The 19669-nt window shown below is 49.0% G+C and overlaps 7 protein-coding genes across 7 annotated transcripts; 5 read left to right on the forward strand and 2 right to left on the reverse strand.

Moving 5' to 3' along the window:
• Positions 1–300: 300 nt before the first annotated feature.
• Positions 301–3313, forward strand: ALT_6979 (proteasome regulatory particle base subunit RPN1; the record flags this gene model as incomplete). Its single annotated transcript, XM_033558314.2, has 5 exons — positions 301–448; positions 540–604; positions 674–838; positions 904–3213; positions 3284–3313. The coding sequence occupies 5 exons, from the start codon at positions 301–303 to the stop codon at positions 3311–3313; spliced, it is 2718 nt and encodes a 905-aa protein (XP_033414205.2).
• Positions 3314–3840: 527 nt separating this feature from the next.
• On the forward strand, positions 3841–5237 carry ALT_6980 (protein kinase RIO2; the record flags this gene model as incomplete). Its single annotated transcript, XM_033558315.1, has 3 exons — positions 3841–3903; positions 3982–4126; positions 4198–5237. 3 exons carry the CDS (start codon positions 3841–3843, stop codon positions 5235–5237), a joined length of 1248 nt encoding a protein of 415 aa, XP_033414206.1.
• A 324-nt stretch (positions 5238–5561) lies between these two features.
• On the forward strand, positions 5562–6345 carry ALT_6981 (mitochondrial 54S ribosomal protein uL23m; the record flags this gene model as incomplete). The annotated part of the gene is made up of 3 exons (XM_033558316.1): positions 5562–5650; positions 5749–6039; positions 6111–6345. The coding sequence occupies 3 exons, from the start codon at positions 5562–5564 to the stop codon at positions 6343–6345; spliced, it is 615 nt and encodes a 204-aa protein (XP_033414207.1).
• Positions 6346–6920: 575 nt separating this feature from the next.
• ALT_6982 (putative LON domain serine protease) lies at positions 6921–9697 on the reverse strand (the record flags this gene model as incomplete). Its single annotated transcript, XM_033558317.2, has 2 exons — positions 6921–9160; positions 9226–9697. 2 exons carry the CDS (start codon positions 9695–9697, stop codon positions 6921–6923), a joined length of 2712 nt encoding a protein of 903 aa, XP_033414208.2.
• Positions 9698–10448: 751 nt separating this feature from the next.
• Positions 10449–11538, forward strand: ALT_6983 (porphobilinogen deaminase; the record flags this gene model as incomplete). Its single annotated transcript, XM_033558318.1, has 2 exons — positions 10449–10737; positions 10802–11538. The coding sequence occupies 2 exons, from the start codon at positions 10449–10451 to the stop codon at positions 11536–11538; spliced, it is 1026 nt and encodes a 341-aa protein (XP_033414209.1).
• Positions 11539–11913: 375 nt separating this feature from the next.
• On the reverse strand, positions 11914–13092 carry ALT_6984 (IGBP1/TAP42 family protein; the record flags this gene model as incomplete). The annotated part of the gene is made up of 3 exons (XM_033558319.2): positions 11914–12492; positions 12544–12820; positions 12881–13092. 3 exons carry the CDS (start codon positions 13090–13092, stop codon positions 11914–11916), a joined length of 1068 nt encoding a protein of 355 aa, XP_033414210.1.
• Positions 13093–13653: 561 nt separating this feature from the next.
• Positions 13654–19109, forward strand: ALT_6985 (dicer-like protein 1; the record flags this gene model as incomplete). Its single annotated transcript, XM_089600162.1, has 15 exons — positions 13654–13904; positions 13959–14155; positions 14233–14321; positions 14385–14650; positions 14700–14807; positions 14857–15538; positions 15604–15649; positions 15806–15897; positions 15949–16131; positions 16185–17255; positions 17316–17716; positions 17776–18292; positions 18367–18552; positions 18605–18757; positions 18810–19109. 15 exons carry the CDS (start codon positions 13654–13656, stop codon positions 19107–19109), a joined length of 4542 nt encoding a protein of 1513 aa, XP_089455624.1.
• Positions 19110–19669: the final 560 nt, after the last annotated feature.

The raw sequence follows: 19669 nt of genomic DNA on the forward strand, positions 1-19669 counted from the left end.
CCATAATTTGATATCGTTCCTGGAAAGCGAATGCATATCTCGGCGGTGAAGTAGACTTACATAAGCGGGAGGAAGCTCCACCGTAGCGCAACGCCCAAGCGGCGATGAGCGTGAGCTCTCTTGCTTTCCATCAACAAGCTCCGGATTTGCTCTCTGCTCCATCCACCAGTGTGCAGAGATTTCATTAATACGCTGTCTGCTGCTGTATCCGAGTTTATAAGCAGCTTGTACGAACCTTTCCATCCTACCTTTTTACCTCCCTCCCCAAACCGAGACCAACTCGCCAGGTACCCGTCAGAGATGGCGAAAGAAGGCGAGAGGTCAGCTCCCGCCGACAAGGGCAAGGGCAAGGTTGATGATGTGAAAGATCTGCCTGGAGCGAAGAAGACACAGGATGACGAGAAGACACAAGCGAATGGGAAAAAGAAGGAGGAGGAGTCGAAGGAAGGTATGTCATAATCCGCCCATACAACCGCGAGGCCGCCGTCCCAAACGGCGTTTTTGCTACAACAGAAGGGTTAACGCTCGGGTTATCGTAGAGGAACTCAGCGAAGAAGATCAGCAGCTGAAGAGCGAACTTGAGATGCTCGTCGAGAGATTAAAGGTATAAAATCGAGCTGAAATCTCAATTTATTGGCCGATGACGTTAACCCATATTTTTCGTCTTCATCAGGAACCGGATACGTCGCTCTACGCTCCTGCCTTAGATGCGATCAAGAATTTCATAAAGACTTCGACTTCTTCTATGACCGCTGTCCCGAAGCCCCTCAAATTTCTCAGACCGCACTACGATGAGCTGACAGAGGTCTACGAGAAGTGGTCGGCAGGCGCTGTCAAGGTTGGTTAATCTCCGAATTCTGGTCTGGGTTGAATTTTATTTTGATACAATAGTTTTTGATTTAGGACTCGCTGGCGGATATGCTGTCTGTTCTCGGTATGACGTACGGGGACGAGGAGAAGCTCGAGACGCTGAAATATCGCCTTCTCACCAAGGCAGAAGATCTCGGCTCCTGGGGTCACGAATATATTAGGCATCTGGCTCTGGAGATTGGCCAAGAGTACCAAAACAGGTTGAATGCAGAGAAAGATGTACAGGACCTGATCGATCTCACATTGTCGCTTGTCCCCTACTTCCTGAGTCATAATGCTGAAGCCGATGCTGTTGACCTCCTCAGTGAGCTGGAAATCATTGAGGAGATCCCCCGCTTTCTCGACGAGAACACTTACTCGAGAGTCTGTCTGTATATGGTCAGCATGGTCAACCTCCTCACCTATCCTGAAGATCAGCAGTTCCTCCGGACAGCACACGAGATCTATGTCCGCTACAAGGAGCTCACAAAAGCAATCGTACTTGCCATTCGACTAAACGACACGGAGCTTATCAAGAGTGACATCAACGCTACTTCTGATCCAGTGCTCAAAAATCAAATGGCTTTTCTGGTCGCCAGACAGCAGATTTGGCTCGATATGCCTGAAGAGGAGGAGAACGCATCCTTTATGGACTGTCTTAACAATACATCGATCTCTAAGCATTTCAAATCCCTGGGCAAAGAGCTCGATATCCTTGAACCCAAGAATCCGGAGGACATTTACAAGACGCACCTGGAAAGCAGCCGAGGCGCCGGTTTGACAAATGTTGACTCCGCGAGACATAATCTGGCAAGCGCGTTTGTGAACGCTTTTGTCAATGCTGGTTTCGGTAAAGACAACCTGATGCTAGGAGAGGATGACAAGGGAAGTTGGATCTGGAAGACAAAGGACGATGGCATGCTGTCGACAACGGCTTCTTTCGGCATGCTCTTGTCGAAGGACACCGACTCTGGCTTGGACAGAATTGACAAGTTTACCTATGCCACCGAGGAGCAGATCAAGGCCGGTGCTTTGCTAGGCACAGGTATGATCGGTTCGGGCGTACGATTAGAGGCGGATCCCGTTCTGGCTCTCCTGGGCGATCCCGAAGTTTGGCAAGAAAAGAGTGTACCGGTCAGAGTTGCTGCGATCATGGGTCTTGGTCTGGCCTACGCCGGGTCCAACAAGGAGGAGCTCCTGGAAATCCTGCTTCCCGTCGTTGAAGATGTCTCCCTGGATATGCAACTCTCGGCAATGGCGGCTGTCTCATTAGGTCTTATTTTTGTTGGCTCTTCGAACCATCAAGTCAGCGAAGCCATTGCTACGACCTTGATGGATGAGGAGCGACAGAAGCATCTGAAAGATAAGTGGACCCGTTTCATGGCGCTTGGTTTGGCCCTACTGTACTTCGGCCGCCAGGAGGAGGTCGACGTCATTCTCGACATTCTCAAGGCCGTCGACCACCCAATGGCCAAGCCAACTTCTGTTCTTGCTTCTGTCTGTGCCTGGGCAGGAACTGGCACAGTGTTGAAGCTGCAAGAGCTTCTTCACATTTGTAATGACCTTATTGAAGAGAATGATGAGAAGAAAGGAGATGAACTTGTCCAATCCTACGCTGTCTTGGGTCTGTCTCTCATCGCTATGGGCGAGGAAGTCGGACAGGACATGATTCTCAGACAGTTCGGTCACCTCATGCACTACGGTGCCAGCAACATCCGAAAGGCTGTGCCACTTGCAATGGGTCTGATCAGCCCCAGCAACCCGCAGATGAAGGTCTACGATACACTGTCGCGGTACAGCCACGACAATGACAATGATGTCGCCATCAACGCGATTTTCGCCATGGGTCTCTGTGGAGCAGGTACCAACAATGCCCGTCTTGCGCAGTTGCTGAGGCAATTGGCAAGCTACTACCACCGTGACCAAAACTCATTATTCATGGTCCGCATCGCTCAGGGTCTTCTTCACATGGGTAAGGGCACGATGACCCTGAATCCATTTCACACCGACCGCCAGGTCCTTTCCCGTGTAGCAGCTGCTGGCCTACTCACTGTCGTTGTATCTTTGATCGACGCCAAACAATTCATTCTTGCCGAACACCACTACCTCCTCTACTTCCTTATCACCGCCATGTACCCACGATTCCTCGTTACGCTGGACGAGGACCTCCAACCACTCACCGTGAACGTACGCGTGGGTCAGGCTGTGGATGTGGTTGGCCAAGCTGGTCGTCCCAAGACGATCACTGGCTGGCAAACACAGAGCACACCTGTTCTTCTGTCCTACGGTGAAAGAGCAGAGCTGGAGGATGAGCAATACATTCCCCTTAGTAGCACCCTTGAAGGGCTTGTGATCTTACGAAAGGTGAGCTTCTTGGATGATGATTCCATTTGAATTTGTTTATTCTTCTTGATAACTAACTGGCATGATTTAGAACCCTGACTGGCAAGAGAATTCCGCTTGAGTGAAACGATGATTCATAACGCTTCTTTTGCAAGGGGCCGGGTGCGGGGGCAACCATCTAGCGACCGATGAGGTTGGATTTAATGTATTTGAGACCGAATCGACAAATAACATGCCACGATCTAGTTCTAGACTATAAGCGCCTCCGTGGTTCTGGATGTAACTGAATATGTAACTGGGTCTCGCGGAGGCGGATCGTATACGATTATAGATAAATCAAAGGGCACTAAAGGCGAATAATGTTCTTTCATGGATCGCGTCATTTACATACCGATCAAAAGAAATACTGTCATCCCTCGGTAAGTATTCAGAGACGTCTATGGACAATCGACTCAGACTATCGCGATGTCAATGGGAGTACTATATACCAAGGAAACGCTCCAATAGGAAAGTAGGGCATAGGGCTCCAAGAATGTAACTTTTTTCCGCCATGACATCCGCAACAACGGCAGACGATAGAGAGACTGCTCGAACGATATCTTTCTTTCACCTTCCTAAAATCACTTTTAGCACTCGCTACCAACAAGAATGAAGCTCGATCCCAAAGCGATTCGATACCTCACTTCCGAGGATTTCCGCGTGCTCACTGCGGTATGCCTGCCATTTGCCCCGCCTTTGCTGCTTCTCATCACAGCTCGTTGTCTGACAGCTAACAAGAGCTCTATATAGGTGGAAACAGGAAGTAGAAATCATGAAGTCGTACCGACACCGTTGATCGTACAACTCTCAGGTCTCCGGGGCGGCAGTGGAGTCCATCGGTCTATCTCCAACCTGGCTAAGACTAATTTGATCGCAAAAGTGAAGAACGCGAAATGTACAGTTATTCGCGCCTTGCCAGTAATATACTTTGGATGAATGTATTTGCTAATCTTATTCTTCATTCAGATGATGGCTATCGGCTTACTTACGGAGGTCTCGACTACCTGGCGCTGAACGCTCATCAGAAGCAGAAATGCATCTACTCCGTCGGAAACCAGATCGGTGTCGGGAAAGAGTCAGATATCGTCGTCGTCGCGAACAGTAAAGGAACACAATGCATCTTAAAGATTCATCGCCTGGGCCGCATTTCCTTCCGAACAGTCAAGACGAACAGAGACTATCTGCGCAATCGGAGTACAGGTTCATGGATGTACATGTCGCGATTGGCGGCGATGAAGGAGTTCGCTTTTATGAAGGCTCTTCGAGAGAACGGGTTCTCAGTACCCGAACCTATTGCCCAGAACAGACACACGATCGTCATGAGCTTAATCGACGCATTCCCGCTGCGACAGATTTCGAGAGTTCCCAAGCCTGCGCTACTGTATTCGGAGCTTATGGGTACGATCATGGAGCTTGCGCGGTTTGGCCTTATTCACGGTGACTACAACGAGTTCAATATCTTGATCAAAGAAGAGGAGGATCCCGATGCGAAGGGAAAGGGTCCTGCTGATGCGGAGAACGATGAGAATATCCGGCTGGTTCCGGTCATTATCGATTTCCCGCAGATGGTGTCAATCGACCATCCAAACGCAGAGATGTATTTCGACCGCGACGTGAATTGCATCAAGCGCTATTTCCAACGGAAGTTCCATTTTGTCAGCGATGAGCCAGGCCCTTTCTTCGCGGACGCCAAGAAACAGCTCTTGAAGAACCCTGGGAAGCGGTTGGACGTTGAGGTAGAAGCGTCTGGTTTTTCAAGAAAGATGGCTCGCGAGCTGGAAGCCTACATGAAGGAGGTCGGCGCAAATGGGGATGGGGACGAGCCGAAAGAAGATGATGAAGACAGCGACGAGGAGGACGAACAGTCAGGGTCGGAATCACAGGAAGAGGATGAGCATGGCGACAACGATCAGGAACGAGCGTCGGATTCCGTAACTGACGAGATTAGTGAGAGTTCTCGGAAATTGGGAGAACTGCATGTATCGGAGGCGTCTGAAGGGCGGTAGCTCTCAGCATGATAACGTAAAAGTCAATCAAACTTAATGATGTTAATGAGTACATAATCTGATATTTTGGTTCTAAGTTTAATTTGTAATTCCACGCGATGTACAGGTAAAATGTTGTATTGTCTGATACTTCTTTGTGAACCTGACCTTATCGCAGCACTTTTATACGGTAGGCGGTGCGGCCACACGTGCATTTTTTCCAAAAGTTCCGCCGAGTTGAGAAGATCCGGCCATCGAGCACGAATCGTATTCATATACCCACCACTTTTGCACCTCTATCCAGTTTCCGATTTCACAATTGAGACCGGGACATAGAGAATCAAGATGGTGCGCAAATTCTCAAAATTCCCCAAAAAGCCTGCAGGCTGGGTGCCTCCTTCGGCGCCGCTGTCGATGCGGAAGCAGGTCTTTCTGTAAGTTCACCAAGGTCGATTCAAAAGCTTAAAGCGCCTTCCCTGATTCCTCGGTTTTGCATCTCTATTCATTGGGCTGACAATATATCGCGATGTAGTCCTGACTTCACAATCGCCCTCATCCGCACACCCTTCCTTCCCCCGCGATATGCCACATTCTACGTGCCCTTGAATTTCAACAAGCTCGATATGCGCGACTACCTGCAACGTTTATACGGCGTCGGTGTCCTCCGGATCCGCAGTTACGTCGAGCAACAGAAAGTGACCCGCCTGCGGCCCCTGGGCAAGTTCGGATACGGCCGTCTGAGGAGACCGATGTCGAAGAAGAAGATGACGGTTGAAATGAAAGAGCCTTTTGTGTGGCCCGAGGCGCCGACGGATATGTCACCGTATGTCTACCACATTTGCCTTTTTCTCATGAACTGGCGTCGTGCGCGTGTGCTAATGTACTTTTGGACAGATGGGAGAAGGATCAGTACTTCAACGCCGAGAAGTACCAGGAAGAAATTCAGCGCTCGCAACGACCCGACGCTGCCATGGAGCCCAACAAGGCCGAGCGCGAAGAATACGCAAAGGAAGCGAAGCAGCTGCTGGACGGCACGAAGGCCTGGAGACCGACTTGGCAGGCGTTGGGACTCAGCTATGACCGGTCGATATTCAAAGCAGCGAAAGATTCGACGTCGACAAGTTCATAGATGGCCTTCCTTTTCCTTTCTGCTTCATTCGTTCAGGGGATAGAAAAGCGGAATCTTGCTTCTTTTTTGTGGCATTTTTCTTTCCCGGATCCCTTTCTCTTTTCCATTTTCATTAACCTTGTACCATATATCGAAATTTCATCTGACTATAAATACGATATTCAGCGGCGTAGTTTTTACCGGAAAGACTCCAACTTGGGCATATGAAGTTAAAGATGGAAAGAATAGGGAAGAACTAAGACCAAGATGGCCATTGACTAGGCTATATAAGACGCTATGCTAGAGTGATTGGGGTTGAATGCGCTAATACAAGAAAGAGTGACATCGTGATATGAGCCAAAGCAGTTAATGGTCAGCGCAAGCAATGAGGAGGAATGCAAAGAGTATGAGTAGAATTCAGAGCAAAGAAGTTTAAGCCGAAGAACTCTACAGCCGGCTTTCAACAAAGTTCATGTGGTGTTGTCCAGGCCAATGGGCGTCAGGCCAGACCTGACGAATCGCTTCCCAAATATGCCTGCGGTGCAATATATGTCAGTAATCAATTATGCTGATTCAATGTGAGGATCAATCATGTCTTACCTGACATAGACAATCTGCAAGCCATCATGGACCTCTTGCGGTACATCCTTGACATCCTTCCGGTTCTGCTCGGGTAGGAGGACAGTCTTGACACCGGCACGCAGTGCTCCAATCAATTTCTCTTTGATACCTCCAACAGGCATCACCCGTCCTCGCAGGGAGACTTCACCGGTCATTGCAATCTGCGGAGGCACAGCTTTGCCTGTGAATAGGGAGATCAACCCGATTGTGTGAGCAAGTCCAGCAGAGGGACCATCCTTGGGGATAGCTCCTGCTGGGCAGTGGACATGCAAGCTTCGGTTCTTCATGATGTCCTCGTTGGGGTCATGTGTGAGACCGAGCTCAAAAGAATGAGCTTTGACCCAGGTCAGGGCGACTTCCACACTCTCCTTCAGAACATCACCAAGCTTGCCTGTAAGCTGAACGCGACCATTACCCGGCATGTCCGCAACCTCAATAAACAAGATACTGCCCTGGCCCCCAGTCGAGTATGCGACAAGACCGGTTACAACGCCTGGCCGACCATGCTTCTCGGCAATCTCTTCGTCAAAGCGTTCAATTCCAAGAATTTCTTCCAAGTCGTCAAGAGCAACCACAGGGTTGTACGTATCCAACCTGCCATTATCAACCGCATCTGCATATTGAACAGCCTTGTGTCGACAAATCGAGCCCAACTCGCGCTCAAGGTTCCGCACACCCGACTCTCTTGTGTAAGAGGTAATGACTTTGTCAATGACTTCGTCAGAAAGAACAACTTGGCCCTCGGACAAACCATTGGCTCTGATCTGCTTTGGTATCAAATGTCTCTTGGCGATATGTCTCTTCTCAACAGTCGTGTAGCCGGATAAAGTGATTGTCTCCATACGATCGAGTAGCGGCGCGGGTATGGTATCAAGAGAATTGGCAGTGGCTATGAAGAGAACCTTGCTCAGGTCAATTGGGATATTGATGTAATGATCGACGAATGTGTAGTTCTGCTCGGGATCCAGGACCTCAAGCATTGCTGCGGATGGATCTCCTTGGAAATTGGCCCCGCCCACTTTATCGATCTCATCAAGGAGGAATACAGGATTGGCAACCCCAACCTTTTTAAGACCGTTCACGATTAGGCCTGGCATAGCAGCAACGTAGGTTCTCCGGTGGCCTCGAATTTCAGCCTCGTCCCTCACGCCACCAAGAGAAATCCTGTGGAACTTGCGTCCGAGAGAGGCGGCCACGGATCTTGCCAAACTCGTCTTGCCAGTACCAGGTGGACCAACGAGCAGCAGGATTGGAGACTTATCAGCCATACGTCTTGACTGAAGCAAATTCAATTTTGCTTCAAGAGAGACTCTGTCTGACTCGGACAAAGCAGGAAAGTCCTTCTCGACATGCGCTTCATTGGCAGCATCAAGTTCCTTGGTGAGTGCAGCAATTTGCCGCTCAACATCTTGGTTGGTTGACTGCTTTAATCGCAAGACAGCCAAGTATTCCAGCAGTCTCTTCTTGATCGTCTCAAGACCGTAATGGTCCTCATCCAACTGCTTCCTTGCTCTCTTCAGCGTCTCAGGTCCTAGTTTGTCCTCGGTGACCTTGGTCCAGGGAATATCGGCGATGTTTTCGAGATATGTTCGGCAGACGCCATATTCGGCGTTTGCCGGGTTCATCTTTCGAAGACGTCTCAATTCCTTGTCAGCAACCTTCCGAGCCTCGGGACTGAGCTCTGCCTCCTGGAGCCTCTTTTGCAATTCATCAACTTCGTTTGTCTCCTTTTCATCCTCGTTACGTCCGCTTGCGGCTCCAGGGGGCGTCAAGCCCGTCAGGCCGGCCATGGCTCGCCTTGCCAACAACTCACGATCTCGAGGATCAATCTGACTGATATCGAACGGAGAATTCGGTGGGAATGACGAGGTGGAGATCGTCGTAACTTTGACGCTGTTCTTGATTCCTTGAACTTGACGGCCCAATAACTCTACAACTCTTTCCAACCGAGTTCTCAGAGCGAAAGAAGCCAACACGCGCAGTTTCTCCTCGAAGGTAGGATCAGCTACATCTGCCATAAAGTCGGCCAGATTGCCCGCCTGCGATAGATCCGTCTTCGCAATGTACACCTCGAATTTGCGAGCAACGAGCGGCGACAGGCGCGTGCCAGTGGAAGGTAGTAGAGACGACAGTCGTAGGAGGGTTATGAGTTCGCGAGAAAGTTGCCTCAACTGCTGGAACAACTCAACGGTTTCTGCATCGTTGGAAACGGCATCTATGAATTGTTATTAGCTGTGATGAAGAGTATATCTCTAACGGCAAATAGATTTGTGCACCAACCTCGTTCATTGTGTAGAGCCACCTCTGCCTCGAAAAAGGGCCTGTCCCTCAGTATGTGTTTAATAGTGAAACGTTGGACTCCTTGGACCACGAGGAACGGCTCTGCATAGGCACGTCGTTGCACCCCTATTACTTTGCCGACCGTGCCGTACCGGAAGAGATCCTCTTTCCTTGCCTGACCTGCATCTATAGCATCATATTCCTCCTTCTTAGCACCATCCAAGCTTCCGTCCTCGATCAGCTGCTGGCCGTCGTTGCTTAGCAATGGCGAACTCAAAGGTACGCAACCGAATGTGATAGTGTTCCCATCCCGCTTTCCCAGATTTGTCTGATCGAGGAGAGCCGAGAGAAGGTTGGCAAGATCAGGGCGATTCGACACCGGTATGCGTAGAGTGACGCCAGGGAGCAATACGGAGCCTTTGGGTAGAGGGACTAAAGCTAACTTCGTCGCTCTTCCGTTATTGGAACCCATTTCGGCCTCCCAGATCTGAAAGACACAGCTTGTGTCAATATCAAACAGAGCTATTAGTATAAGAGCACGAGGATAGGGCGTTTGTCTGAAGTCAGTCAATCAACATAAATGGGCTGTAGGGTGTCGGACGATCAGTTTTAAGGCTGCGGAGATGTTCCAGAACTCCATAGATGTAGTCCGTGACTCTGGGGAGGCGATGAAGCGATAAGCGCTTCCCGAAGCCGAGGTTCGCGTGATCTACGTCAGTCGGATCCGGGATTGCAGTATCCAGCTCCAGACTGTTAACCTGGCTGTGGCAGATTGGATACACGTCAATATACCAATTCAAGTAGTATCAACGCAAGCTTCTCAATAAGCGTTGCTATATTCTCTGCGGTCTGGAGTGATAGAGGGACTGTCATGCAGTTACTCCATCTGTTGAGGATGGATCACAGGGATCTGTATGAGTATTTCACCCGCGGTAAGATAACTTTACGGTTATTGGTACATTACGGTACAACCTGTGACAGTTCTTCACGGCGGAAGGCGGTAGCCACCGTTAATTACTGATTGCCCGCCAGAGCGGCTTCAAATTTCCCGGAGGATATCTTATGATTTACTTGGTTGGCTTTCAACTTCAAGACACTCGGCCCTCTGAGTCTTTGATAAGCAGATCTCCTGCACATTTTTCTCTGTCGACTAAACCTTTCGATAGACTGCTGCGCCGTCCTGAAACGATTCTCGTTCGCGTCCTGTTGAAACAGTTATCGCAATGGCATCTGCCCCGCCTTCCTCCGAGGCCGCAGATTCCTCGTCGCAGAGAACCTTCACGATAGGGACACGCAAATCTAAGCTCGCTCTTATGCAAACAGACCTGGTTGCTGCAGCGCTGAAGAAGTCATTCCCGGAATATACATTTCAAATACACTCTCAGGAGACAGCGGGTGATAAGAATACAGTTATTGCTCTCCGAGAATTCACTACCAAGAATCTCTGGACGCAGGAGTTGGAAGAGCTTTTGATGGCTGGTGATGTCGATCTCATTGTTCATTCATTGAAGGGTAGGTTTATCATGCCTGCCTCATATCACTATAAATGCTTGATACTGACTGGAATTGATTTTAGATGTACCAACTCAACTACCTCCCACGTGTACATTGGGCCCCATGATGGAGCGAGAAGATACAAGGGATGTTCTGGTGATGAAGAAAGGATTGTCCAATATGACATTTTCCGAGATGCCCGCAGGGTCTGTCGTGGGTACTTCATCCATCCGCCGCACTGCTCAACTCGCCCGCCGATACCCTCATCTGAAGGTCCAGGATGTGCGCGGCAATATCGGTACTCGGTTAGCGAAATTAGATGCTGAGGATAGCCCATTTACTTGCATTATCTTGGCTGCTGCTGGTCTGTTGAGGCTAGGTCTGGAGGACCGCATATCCCAGTATCTTGACTCTAAGAATGGCGGGATGCTCTACGCGGTTGGCCAGGGAGCCCTTGGCGTTGAGATCCGCAAGGATGATAAGCTTCTGCGGGATATGCTCAACTCTATCGGTCATCACGAAACGACCATGGCCTGCCTCGCAGAGCGAAGCCTCCTGCGAACTCTTGAGGGTGGTTGCAGTGCCCCTCTTGGTGTTGAGACGGAGTGGATCCAGGATTCCGATGGGTCGTCCAAGCTGAGAATGAGGGCCATAGTCGTCAGTGTTGACGGTCGTGAAAGTGCTGAGGTTGAAGTAGACGGATCAGTCGATACGGCAGAATCCGCTGAAGAGTTCGGTGTGACCGTTGCGAAGGCACTGGTAGAAGAGGGCGCAGGGGAGATTCTCGCGGAGATCCAACGCAAAAAGCTCACCCCTTGAGGACGAACTGTTGGTGGATGAGCAAAGCACACAATCTCACTGAAGTGGAGATGCTGGTCTTCTCCCTAGTCTTAGCAGAAAGACAGTGGGCCGATGCCCCATGTATACCCCATGTAAAAAGATGTAATGCACAAACCAGCTTGCATATGTGTCTATAGGCATGTTCTTCCGCCCTCATCTCCAGGCACTTTTCCTTAAAACAAATAATCCCTTTGGATGTCTCGACATGAAAGTTTGAGCCGCCAGGAGACGTATTTTACTGCTGGTAAAGAATTATCACTTAGCAACGACTTGCATTGCACGACGAGGGATATCGGCTCCAAAAGCGTCCATTTCTAGGCACATCTCATGTTGACGAACTTCAACGGCAAGACATCAGCCCCTATTCAAGGTGTTCCCTGAGCCTCTTGGGTTCGCTTCCTTGAATTCGTCCCAGGCTCGAGCCTTCATCGTCTCTTCATCTGCCTTGTCCATGTCATCCTCGTCTATTTCTTCTTTCATACCCGACTTCTCTCCACCCTCGATTATACCACCTCTTCTCTTTTCTTCTTCAAGATATTCATCAATCGTCATCGTGGGGAGATTATGGCCGGGTCTAAACACACCCTGTTGGAGTTGAGTGCGGCGATCCAGTAAAGTAAAAGGCTGCAATGGCTTTCCTTCTTTACTGAGTATCGGTCCAGACTTTCCACCTCTGAGGAGCTGCGACAAAGGCGGGTCGAGACGTTCCGAGTAGCCTGATTCGGTATCGTTATTTCGTCGCCTGGGATCGTCCTGCGGGGGCTGAGCGGGATTGGGAGGGTTATTGCGAATTGCTGAAAGCATTGAGAGTTCTTGCGAGAGTAAATCCATCGACTGGAAGGCTTGGTGCGTGTACAGATTGATTTCTGCCAGGTAAAGCTTTCGGACGTCTTCGTCGTCACTTTGTAATCGGCTCTGATTGTTTGAGAAATACTGTTGAGATGTAAGTAAGGCTCACAACCGTGGAAGAAACATTGAACAAACCTCAAGCCGTTGTTTCAGCTCTTTCTCCTCCCGAAATCGCGATAGCTTCACTTCCCTTCGGGTAGCCGCATCATTAGTCGGAGTCAACGAAAACGACGAGGGATTCGATATGTAGCGTTCGTGTAGCTTCTTCTCGTTGTCATTAAGCAGCCCATAGTCATCTAACCTCGAAAGGTATTTCTCATATAGTTCCAAAGCACGCCGGATTGTAGATTCGCGGTCTGAGGTATAGGTACGTTGGAGAATGTCTGCGAGGAGATAATCCACAGTGAGGTACCTTTGCAGAGAATAGTCATTAGCACAAGATCGTCACAGCTCCAGCAGTAATCTCACTCACTGTATATCCCCCGATGCAATATCTTCTAGAGGTTCATTCGAGCTGAACAAGGAGAGTTGGCCAACGAGGCGCTGGCATTCCTCGAACTTCGCTATCGTTGCGTTGACATCCTTGCGATAGGAGTCAGAATTGGAGTCGGGCCGCGACTCCAACGAGGCTTTCTCAGCCTTTGCAGCGGTAAATAGCGATCGAAGGCTCTGGGGTTGCTCCATCCTGGGCAATGACGATATGATAACGACGAGATGAAGCTTCGTTGCGGTACCTGACGATCGGGTCTGCGCAAAAATAATATTATCGGACTCGCCCCGCGGCGCCAGATCCACGCCCCGCAATCAGTTGGTCAGAGCTCCTTATCAACAGCGCTGGAGTCGAGATATATATAGAGCTTCCGAATCACTAATCAATGGCTGGTTTTCTTCACTACAGCTCCATGATCATTATGAGTGACAATATATGATAATTTGTATCAGATCAGTAGCGGGTAGCAGACTGAAACAAATCTCATCATGGGCAAAGTCCTTGTCTTGTGTGCAAACCTTTCTGTTTGCGATCAGTATCACCTCAAACGACTAAGCTATAGAGCTTCCCTAAATATTTATACATTCACTCTTATCTTCACTCTTCATTCTCCTCTTCGGTGAGTTCGGTTCTTCTTCTCATCATAATGAATGCAAACCTCCTCTGTACTTACTCGTGTCGTCGTGAAGTAAAACATTATATTTCTGCACTACCTCCGTACTTCACCATCTCAGCCATTTCAGAATTCCTCAACCATGACTGAAGAAATGTCTCTGGTGGATGTGTCGTCATCTGTGTCTCTGAAAGGCGAAGACTCCAGCAACGTTGCACTATTAAGAGACCTCTTCATAAATGATGTTGCTGCAAGCGAACCAGCCGACTCTAATGCTGGTGTTCGCAAAGACGAGCTCTGTTCAGACAATTCTGATAATGATCATGACGCTGTTCCCAATCAAAATGATTTCTCACAGCAACGACGAGTCCAGAACGCTCAATTTGAAGCCCTGTCAGCGCCCACTCGTCGGAGATACCTTTTGAGGCTATTGCTGACTTGGAGCAGGCTGTCCAAGCGCGCCGATGCTGATTCCAACGAAGCCATTGATAGAGCGCCAATAGCTTTATCAGATCGTGAGCTATCCATCGCCCATTTGATCGCAAAGCAAGATCTGGGAAGTGGGATGTTGGACCCGAGAGAATACCAGATTGAGCTGTTCGAACGGGCCAAGACGCAGAACACAATTGCCGTTCTTGATACAGGTATTGCCTTTTCAAAGCTGGCTTTCAGTGCTTTCTTCTGTTCTTTAGTAAGTGAACCTCCTGCTGACCCGTTGTAGGATCGGGAAAAACATTGATCGCCGTGCTTTTATTGAGACATACCATCCTGAATGAGCTGGATAATCGCGCGAATGGAAAACCGCATCGCGTATCATTCTTTCTGGTATTTGTTTTCCTAGCCTTGGTGAGATGTATACTAACTTGATACAAGGTTGACAGCGTCACTCTCGCATATCAACAGGCGGCGGTTTTGCGCAATAACATTGACCAGAATGTTGCGCACTTCTTTGGAGCCATGGGCACTGACCTATGGGATAAACGGACCTGGGACGAGCATTTGGAGCGGAACATGGTGATAGTTTGTACAGCGGAGATCCTGAACCAATGCTTGCTCAATTCATACGTAAAGATGGATCAAATAAACCTTCTGATATTTGATGAAGCTCATCATGCGAAGAAAGATCACCCATATGCCCGGTTCGTGGTAACACCCCCGATCCCAGAGCTAATACTAACTTCACCAAAGCATTATCAGGGATTCCTATTTCAAGGTACAGCCTTCTCAGCGTCCACGGGTCTTCGGAATGACGGCTTCGCCAATCGACACAAAAGGCGACATCACAGAAGCCGCGACGTATGTTGTCAGCCAGTGAGCAAGGAGATATCAGACTAATACCTTGTAGGAGACTAGAGACCTTGTTGGATAGTCGAATCGCCACAACCTCAAAGATCACACTCTTGCGGGAAGTTGTCAGTCGCCCGATAGAGAAAGTGTGGGCGTACAACAGGCTTGAGTCACCTTTCGCAACAGAACTTTATAAGCTCATGGATACTCGGTATGGAAATATCAAGGTACTCAAAGGAGTCTTTAGATTTGCCTGGCATGCCAGCTCAGAACTGGGAAAATGGTGTTCAGACAGAGCATGGAGGCACGCCTTGGCAGACGATTTGTTGCCTAAACTTGAGGGTAACATCAGCAAGCTTGTCGAGTCGAACACCTTGAACGAAGAACATGGCGCTGTTTTCAAAGATATTATACGCATCAGAGAAGCGAGTGAGACCGTCAAGGACTACTCTTTCGCTGATCCCGAGCTCCCAGGTGAACTCAGCTCTAAAGTGCAGCTTCTCCGCATGGAACTCAGCAAACACTTCAGCGATACCACAGGAACAAAATGTATTGTCTTTACGCAGAAGCGCTACACTGCCAAAATTCTCAATGAGCTTTTTACAGTCCTGAACATTCCACATTTGCGTCCAGGGGTTCTCATTGGCGTTAGACCCGGTGACATCGGTGGCATGAACATTACGTTTCGGCAACAGTTTCTTGCTCTGGTGAAATTCAGAACAGGAGAGATTAACTGCTTGGTGAGCTTTCCCGCAAAAATGCTCTAATTGTGACTCGACTGACGGGTTGAAGTTTGCTACATCAGTGGCGGAAGAAGGTCTCGATATCCCAGATTGCAATCTGGTTGTCAGGTAAGTTATTGGCACCATTACTTTTCACGAATATTTAGTAACTTCACCAAGATTCGATCTTTATCACACACTTATTCAGTATGTACAAAGTCGAGGACGAGCTAGACACTGCACCTCCACTGTACGTTACTTGATCTGGTTGATTGTCTTGAGTAGCTTCTGACTTTGTCTACGCTCAGTACGCGATTATGGTCGAAAAAGAGAATGCGGAGCATGAAGGACGGCTTAAAGAGGTCCGTGAGGCCGAAGTAAGTGGGCTTTTAGATCTTGACACTCCTTGAACGGGTCTGACGGATCAGAAAATCATGCAGCGGTTCTGTGAAACTCTCCCCGAAGATCGAATATTGCACGGCAACGACCACGACTTGGATTCGCTACTCCAGGAAGAGGAAGGAAGACGAACCTTCACTGTGAAAAGCACGGGAGCAAAGCTCACATATCATTCCGCTATTGCAATTCTTGCGCGTTATGCCAGTTCTCTGGTATGCTTTGTCACCCTTGATCTTCATGAAGGTCTGATATCAACATTGAACAGCAATACGAGAAGGAAACCGTACCTCAAGTAACCTATGTGGTCTCGCCTGTCAGCAATGCCTATATCTGCGAAGTGATATTGCCTGAAAAGTCGCCCATTCGAGGACTCACTGGAAGCCCAGCAATCAGAAAGGCCGGCGCCAAACAATCTGCGGCTTTCGATACTTGCCTCTTGCTCCGGAAAAACAGATTGCTTGATGATTATTTTAATTCAATTTATCATAGGCGCTTGCCAGCAATGAGGAACGCAAAGCTAGCCATTACGTGCAAGCGAACGAACCAGTATGACATGCTGTTAAAGCCTTCCATTTGGGATAGACAACGGACCACGCCAACTGACACATTCTACGGGATTCACATATCCCTGCTGCCTTCGAAGCCCCTGAATCGTGACCACCGGCCTATACTCTTGCTGACCCGGGAGAAATTGCCAGAGTTCCCGGCGTTCTCAATCTACCTTGACGAGGACGTCGAGACCAAGGTCCTATCCAACCGACTGAAGCATGGCTCACAAATATCGGTTGACGAACTACAGTCGCTGACCACATTTACTCTTCGCATATTTCGGGATGCTTTCCACAAGGTTTATGAGCATGAAACCCAAAAAATGCCTTACTGGCTTGCCCCAGCAGAGGCGCTCGATGGTCGAGGCAGCGGAACAAATCCTCGCGATTGTGTTGATTGGGATACTGTATCTTTTGTACACAATAACGACGAAATCCCTTTCACTAGAGACCTGAGTCCCGACTCATTGGTAAATCGGTTTATATTCGACAACTGGGACGGGCGGTTCCGTTATTTCACAGTTGCTGTGGCTGATACATTGCAACCCTCTGATCCGCCACCACCTTCGGTGCCACGCCGTAGGCATATGAACAATATTATGAACTACACTCTGAGCCTGTCAAAGAATTCACGAGGCAGGTTTCTTTCCGGCTGCGACTGGAAGCAGCCAGTTCTCCAGGCGGAGCTTGTCCGTCTTCGCCGGAATCTCCTGGATAAGATGACCACCCAGGAGAAGGAGATGCAAACAGAGTGTTTTATATGTGCTGAGCCACTGAGGATATCTGCTGTTAGTTGACCCTTCATCCACTCATTAGCGCATGTGTCGGTATGCTGACGTGTGGCGAAGATCCCTACATCGACAGTGTCTACCTGTCTCGCATTCCCAGCAATCATCAGCCGACTGGACTCATATCTCATTGCTCTCGAAGCATGTGACGAACTGGAACTGGTTATTCGACCTGATTTTGCCTTGGAGGCATTTACGAAGGATTCGGACAACACCGAGGAGCATCGAGGTCAACAAATCCATTTCCAGCGAGGCATGGGCAAGAACTACGAGCGCTTAGAGTTTCTGGGCGATTGTTTTCTGAAAATGGCCACATCGATTGCGCTTTTCACTCAGAACCCAGATGATGACGAATTCGATTACCATGTGAACCGGATGTGCCTCATTTGCAACAAGAATCTCTTCAATACGGCCATTAAGAAGCAGATATACCGGTACATCCGTAGTCGGGGATTCTCAAGGTAGGGTAGTCTCGAGACCGAGACTTGAACTTATAGGATGCTGATAGCTCGAATCGCAGGCACATATGGTATCCTGATGGTTTGACCTTGTTGCATGGAAAGGACCACAGCAAAAAGCTCCTTTCCGAAGGAAAGCATGCCCTTGGAGAAAAGACGATCGCTGACGTTTGTGAGGCCGTGATAGGAGCATCCTTGCTGTCAGGAGGGCCCGAACATAGATTTGACATGGCTACGAAAGCAGTGACTGCTCTTGTCGACAGCCCCAGCCACAGGGTCTCCTCCTGGAAGGAATATATTACTCTTTACACTATGCCCAAATACCAGGCCGAGAAATCCAGAGGGTCTGAGAATGATCTGGCTCGTCACGTTGAGGAGGAGCTGGGTTACCACTTCACTTATCCCAGACTCCTCGCATCTGCCATCACCCATCCCTCTCTCCCTTCAACGTGGGGCTACCGTGTGCCCTGCTACCAGCGACTTGAATTTCTTGGCGATTCGCTGCTAGACATGGTGTGCGTGGAGGACCTATTTCGGAGGTTTCCTGATCGAGATCCTCAATGGCTTACCGAGCATAAGGTAAGCTCAAAGCTGCGCTTTCCTTTTCCCCTTGTCTTTCGTCCCTGCAGATGGGACTGACTACAACCATGCAGATGGCAATGGTATCAAATAAGTTCCTCGGTGCATTGTCAGTGAAGTTGGGATTCCATAGGCGTATCGTGGCTTTCAGCAACCCTCTACAAGCTCAAATTACTCACTATGCTGAGGAGATCGAGACCGCACAAACTGAAAGCCAGGGAGCGGTAGATTATTGGGTTGTTGCAAAGGATCCACCGAAAGTATGCTCATAAATCTACCGTCCTCTACCAACGCGACTGACGTGGAATGTAGTGTTTGCCAGACATGGTCGAAGCATATCTCGGAGCGATTTTCGTGGACTCAAAGTTCGACTTTCAGGTAATAGAGGCGTTCTTTGAGCGCCAGATCAAACCATTTTTTGAGGATATGTCAATCTATGACACTTTCGCCAACAAGCATCCAACTGTAAGGGGGCTAATGGTCTTTGTGTTCATACAGATGGCTGATGGAACTTTAGACTTTCCTTCACAACAAGCTGACGAACGAGTACGGTTGTACAAACTACTGCTTGAAAGCAGGGGAATTGCCAACCATTGACGGAGTGCCAGCTGGCGTCCTAGCTGCTGTCATTGTGCACGGTAATGTGATTTCAGAGGCAAGGTCGTCTTCCAGTCGTTATGCCAAGGTCAAGGCAAGTGAGAAGGCTTTGACAGTGCTTGATGGTCTTCTGCCCTTTGAGTTTCGTCAGAAGTACCATTGCGATTGTAATGAAGCAAAGGACTCTTCCTCTGTAGTGGAGATTGGGACTGCGATTTGATAATGCCTGGGGGGAACGGGCGAAGATATTGCTAGACAAACAGATTCAAGACGCTCGTTAGCTTGCAGAGATACGAATGCATACACGCAAGGTGGCTCTCATATTAAGCTGTGATCAATAAGACGTCGCTGTTGCACTCTGCTACCGATTTACAGCCACATGCACAGTATGAACCACGAGTAGGCAAGGTAAGGAAGGTCTCCAGCCAAGTGGAAACGAGCCTTGGACAAGGCAAACGATGACCCGAGGACGCCGATGGGGAAGCTAGCCATAATGGGGATAGCGTGGGACCACCCCCTGAAGTACCAGACAAGAAAAGAAAACACGCCTGCCGCGTCCCGCATGGCCGGTAGTGATAATAATAATAATAAAATATTTAGGTGGAAGATCGGATAGATGAGACCTAAATGAACAAAGGGGTCATGATCATCTAACTATCTAATTTCCGTACTCTATTTCTTAATTATCCCTTGGAATAATTCCGACCATCTCTTTGTCAACCCGCTTCTACAAACTCAAACGACTTATCCTTTCGGCCTAATCTACTAGTCGACGTTGCG

This window comes from Aspergillus lentulus, assembly GCF_001445615.1.
Source record: "Aspergillus lentulus DNA, contig: Alt12, strain: IFM 54703, whole genome shotgun sequence".
Lineage (NCBI taxonomy): Eukaryota > Fungi > Ascomycota > Eurotiomycetes > Eurotiales > Aspergillaceae > Aspergillus > Aspergillus lentulus.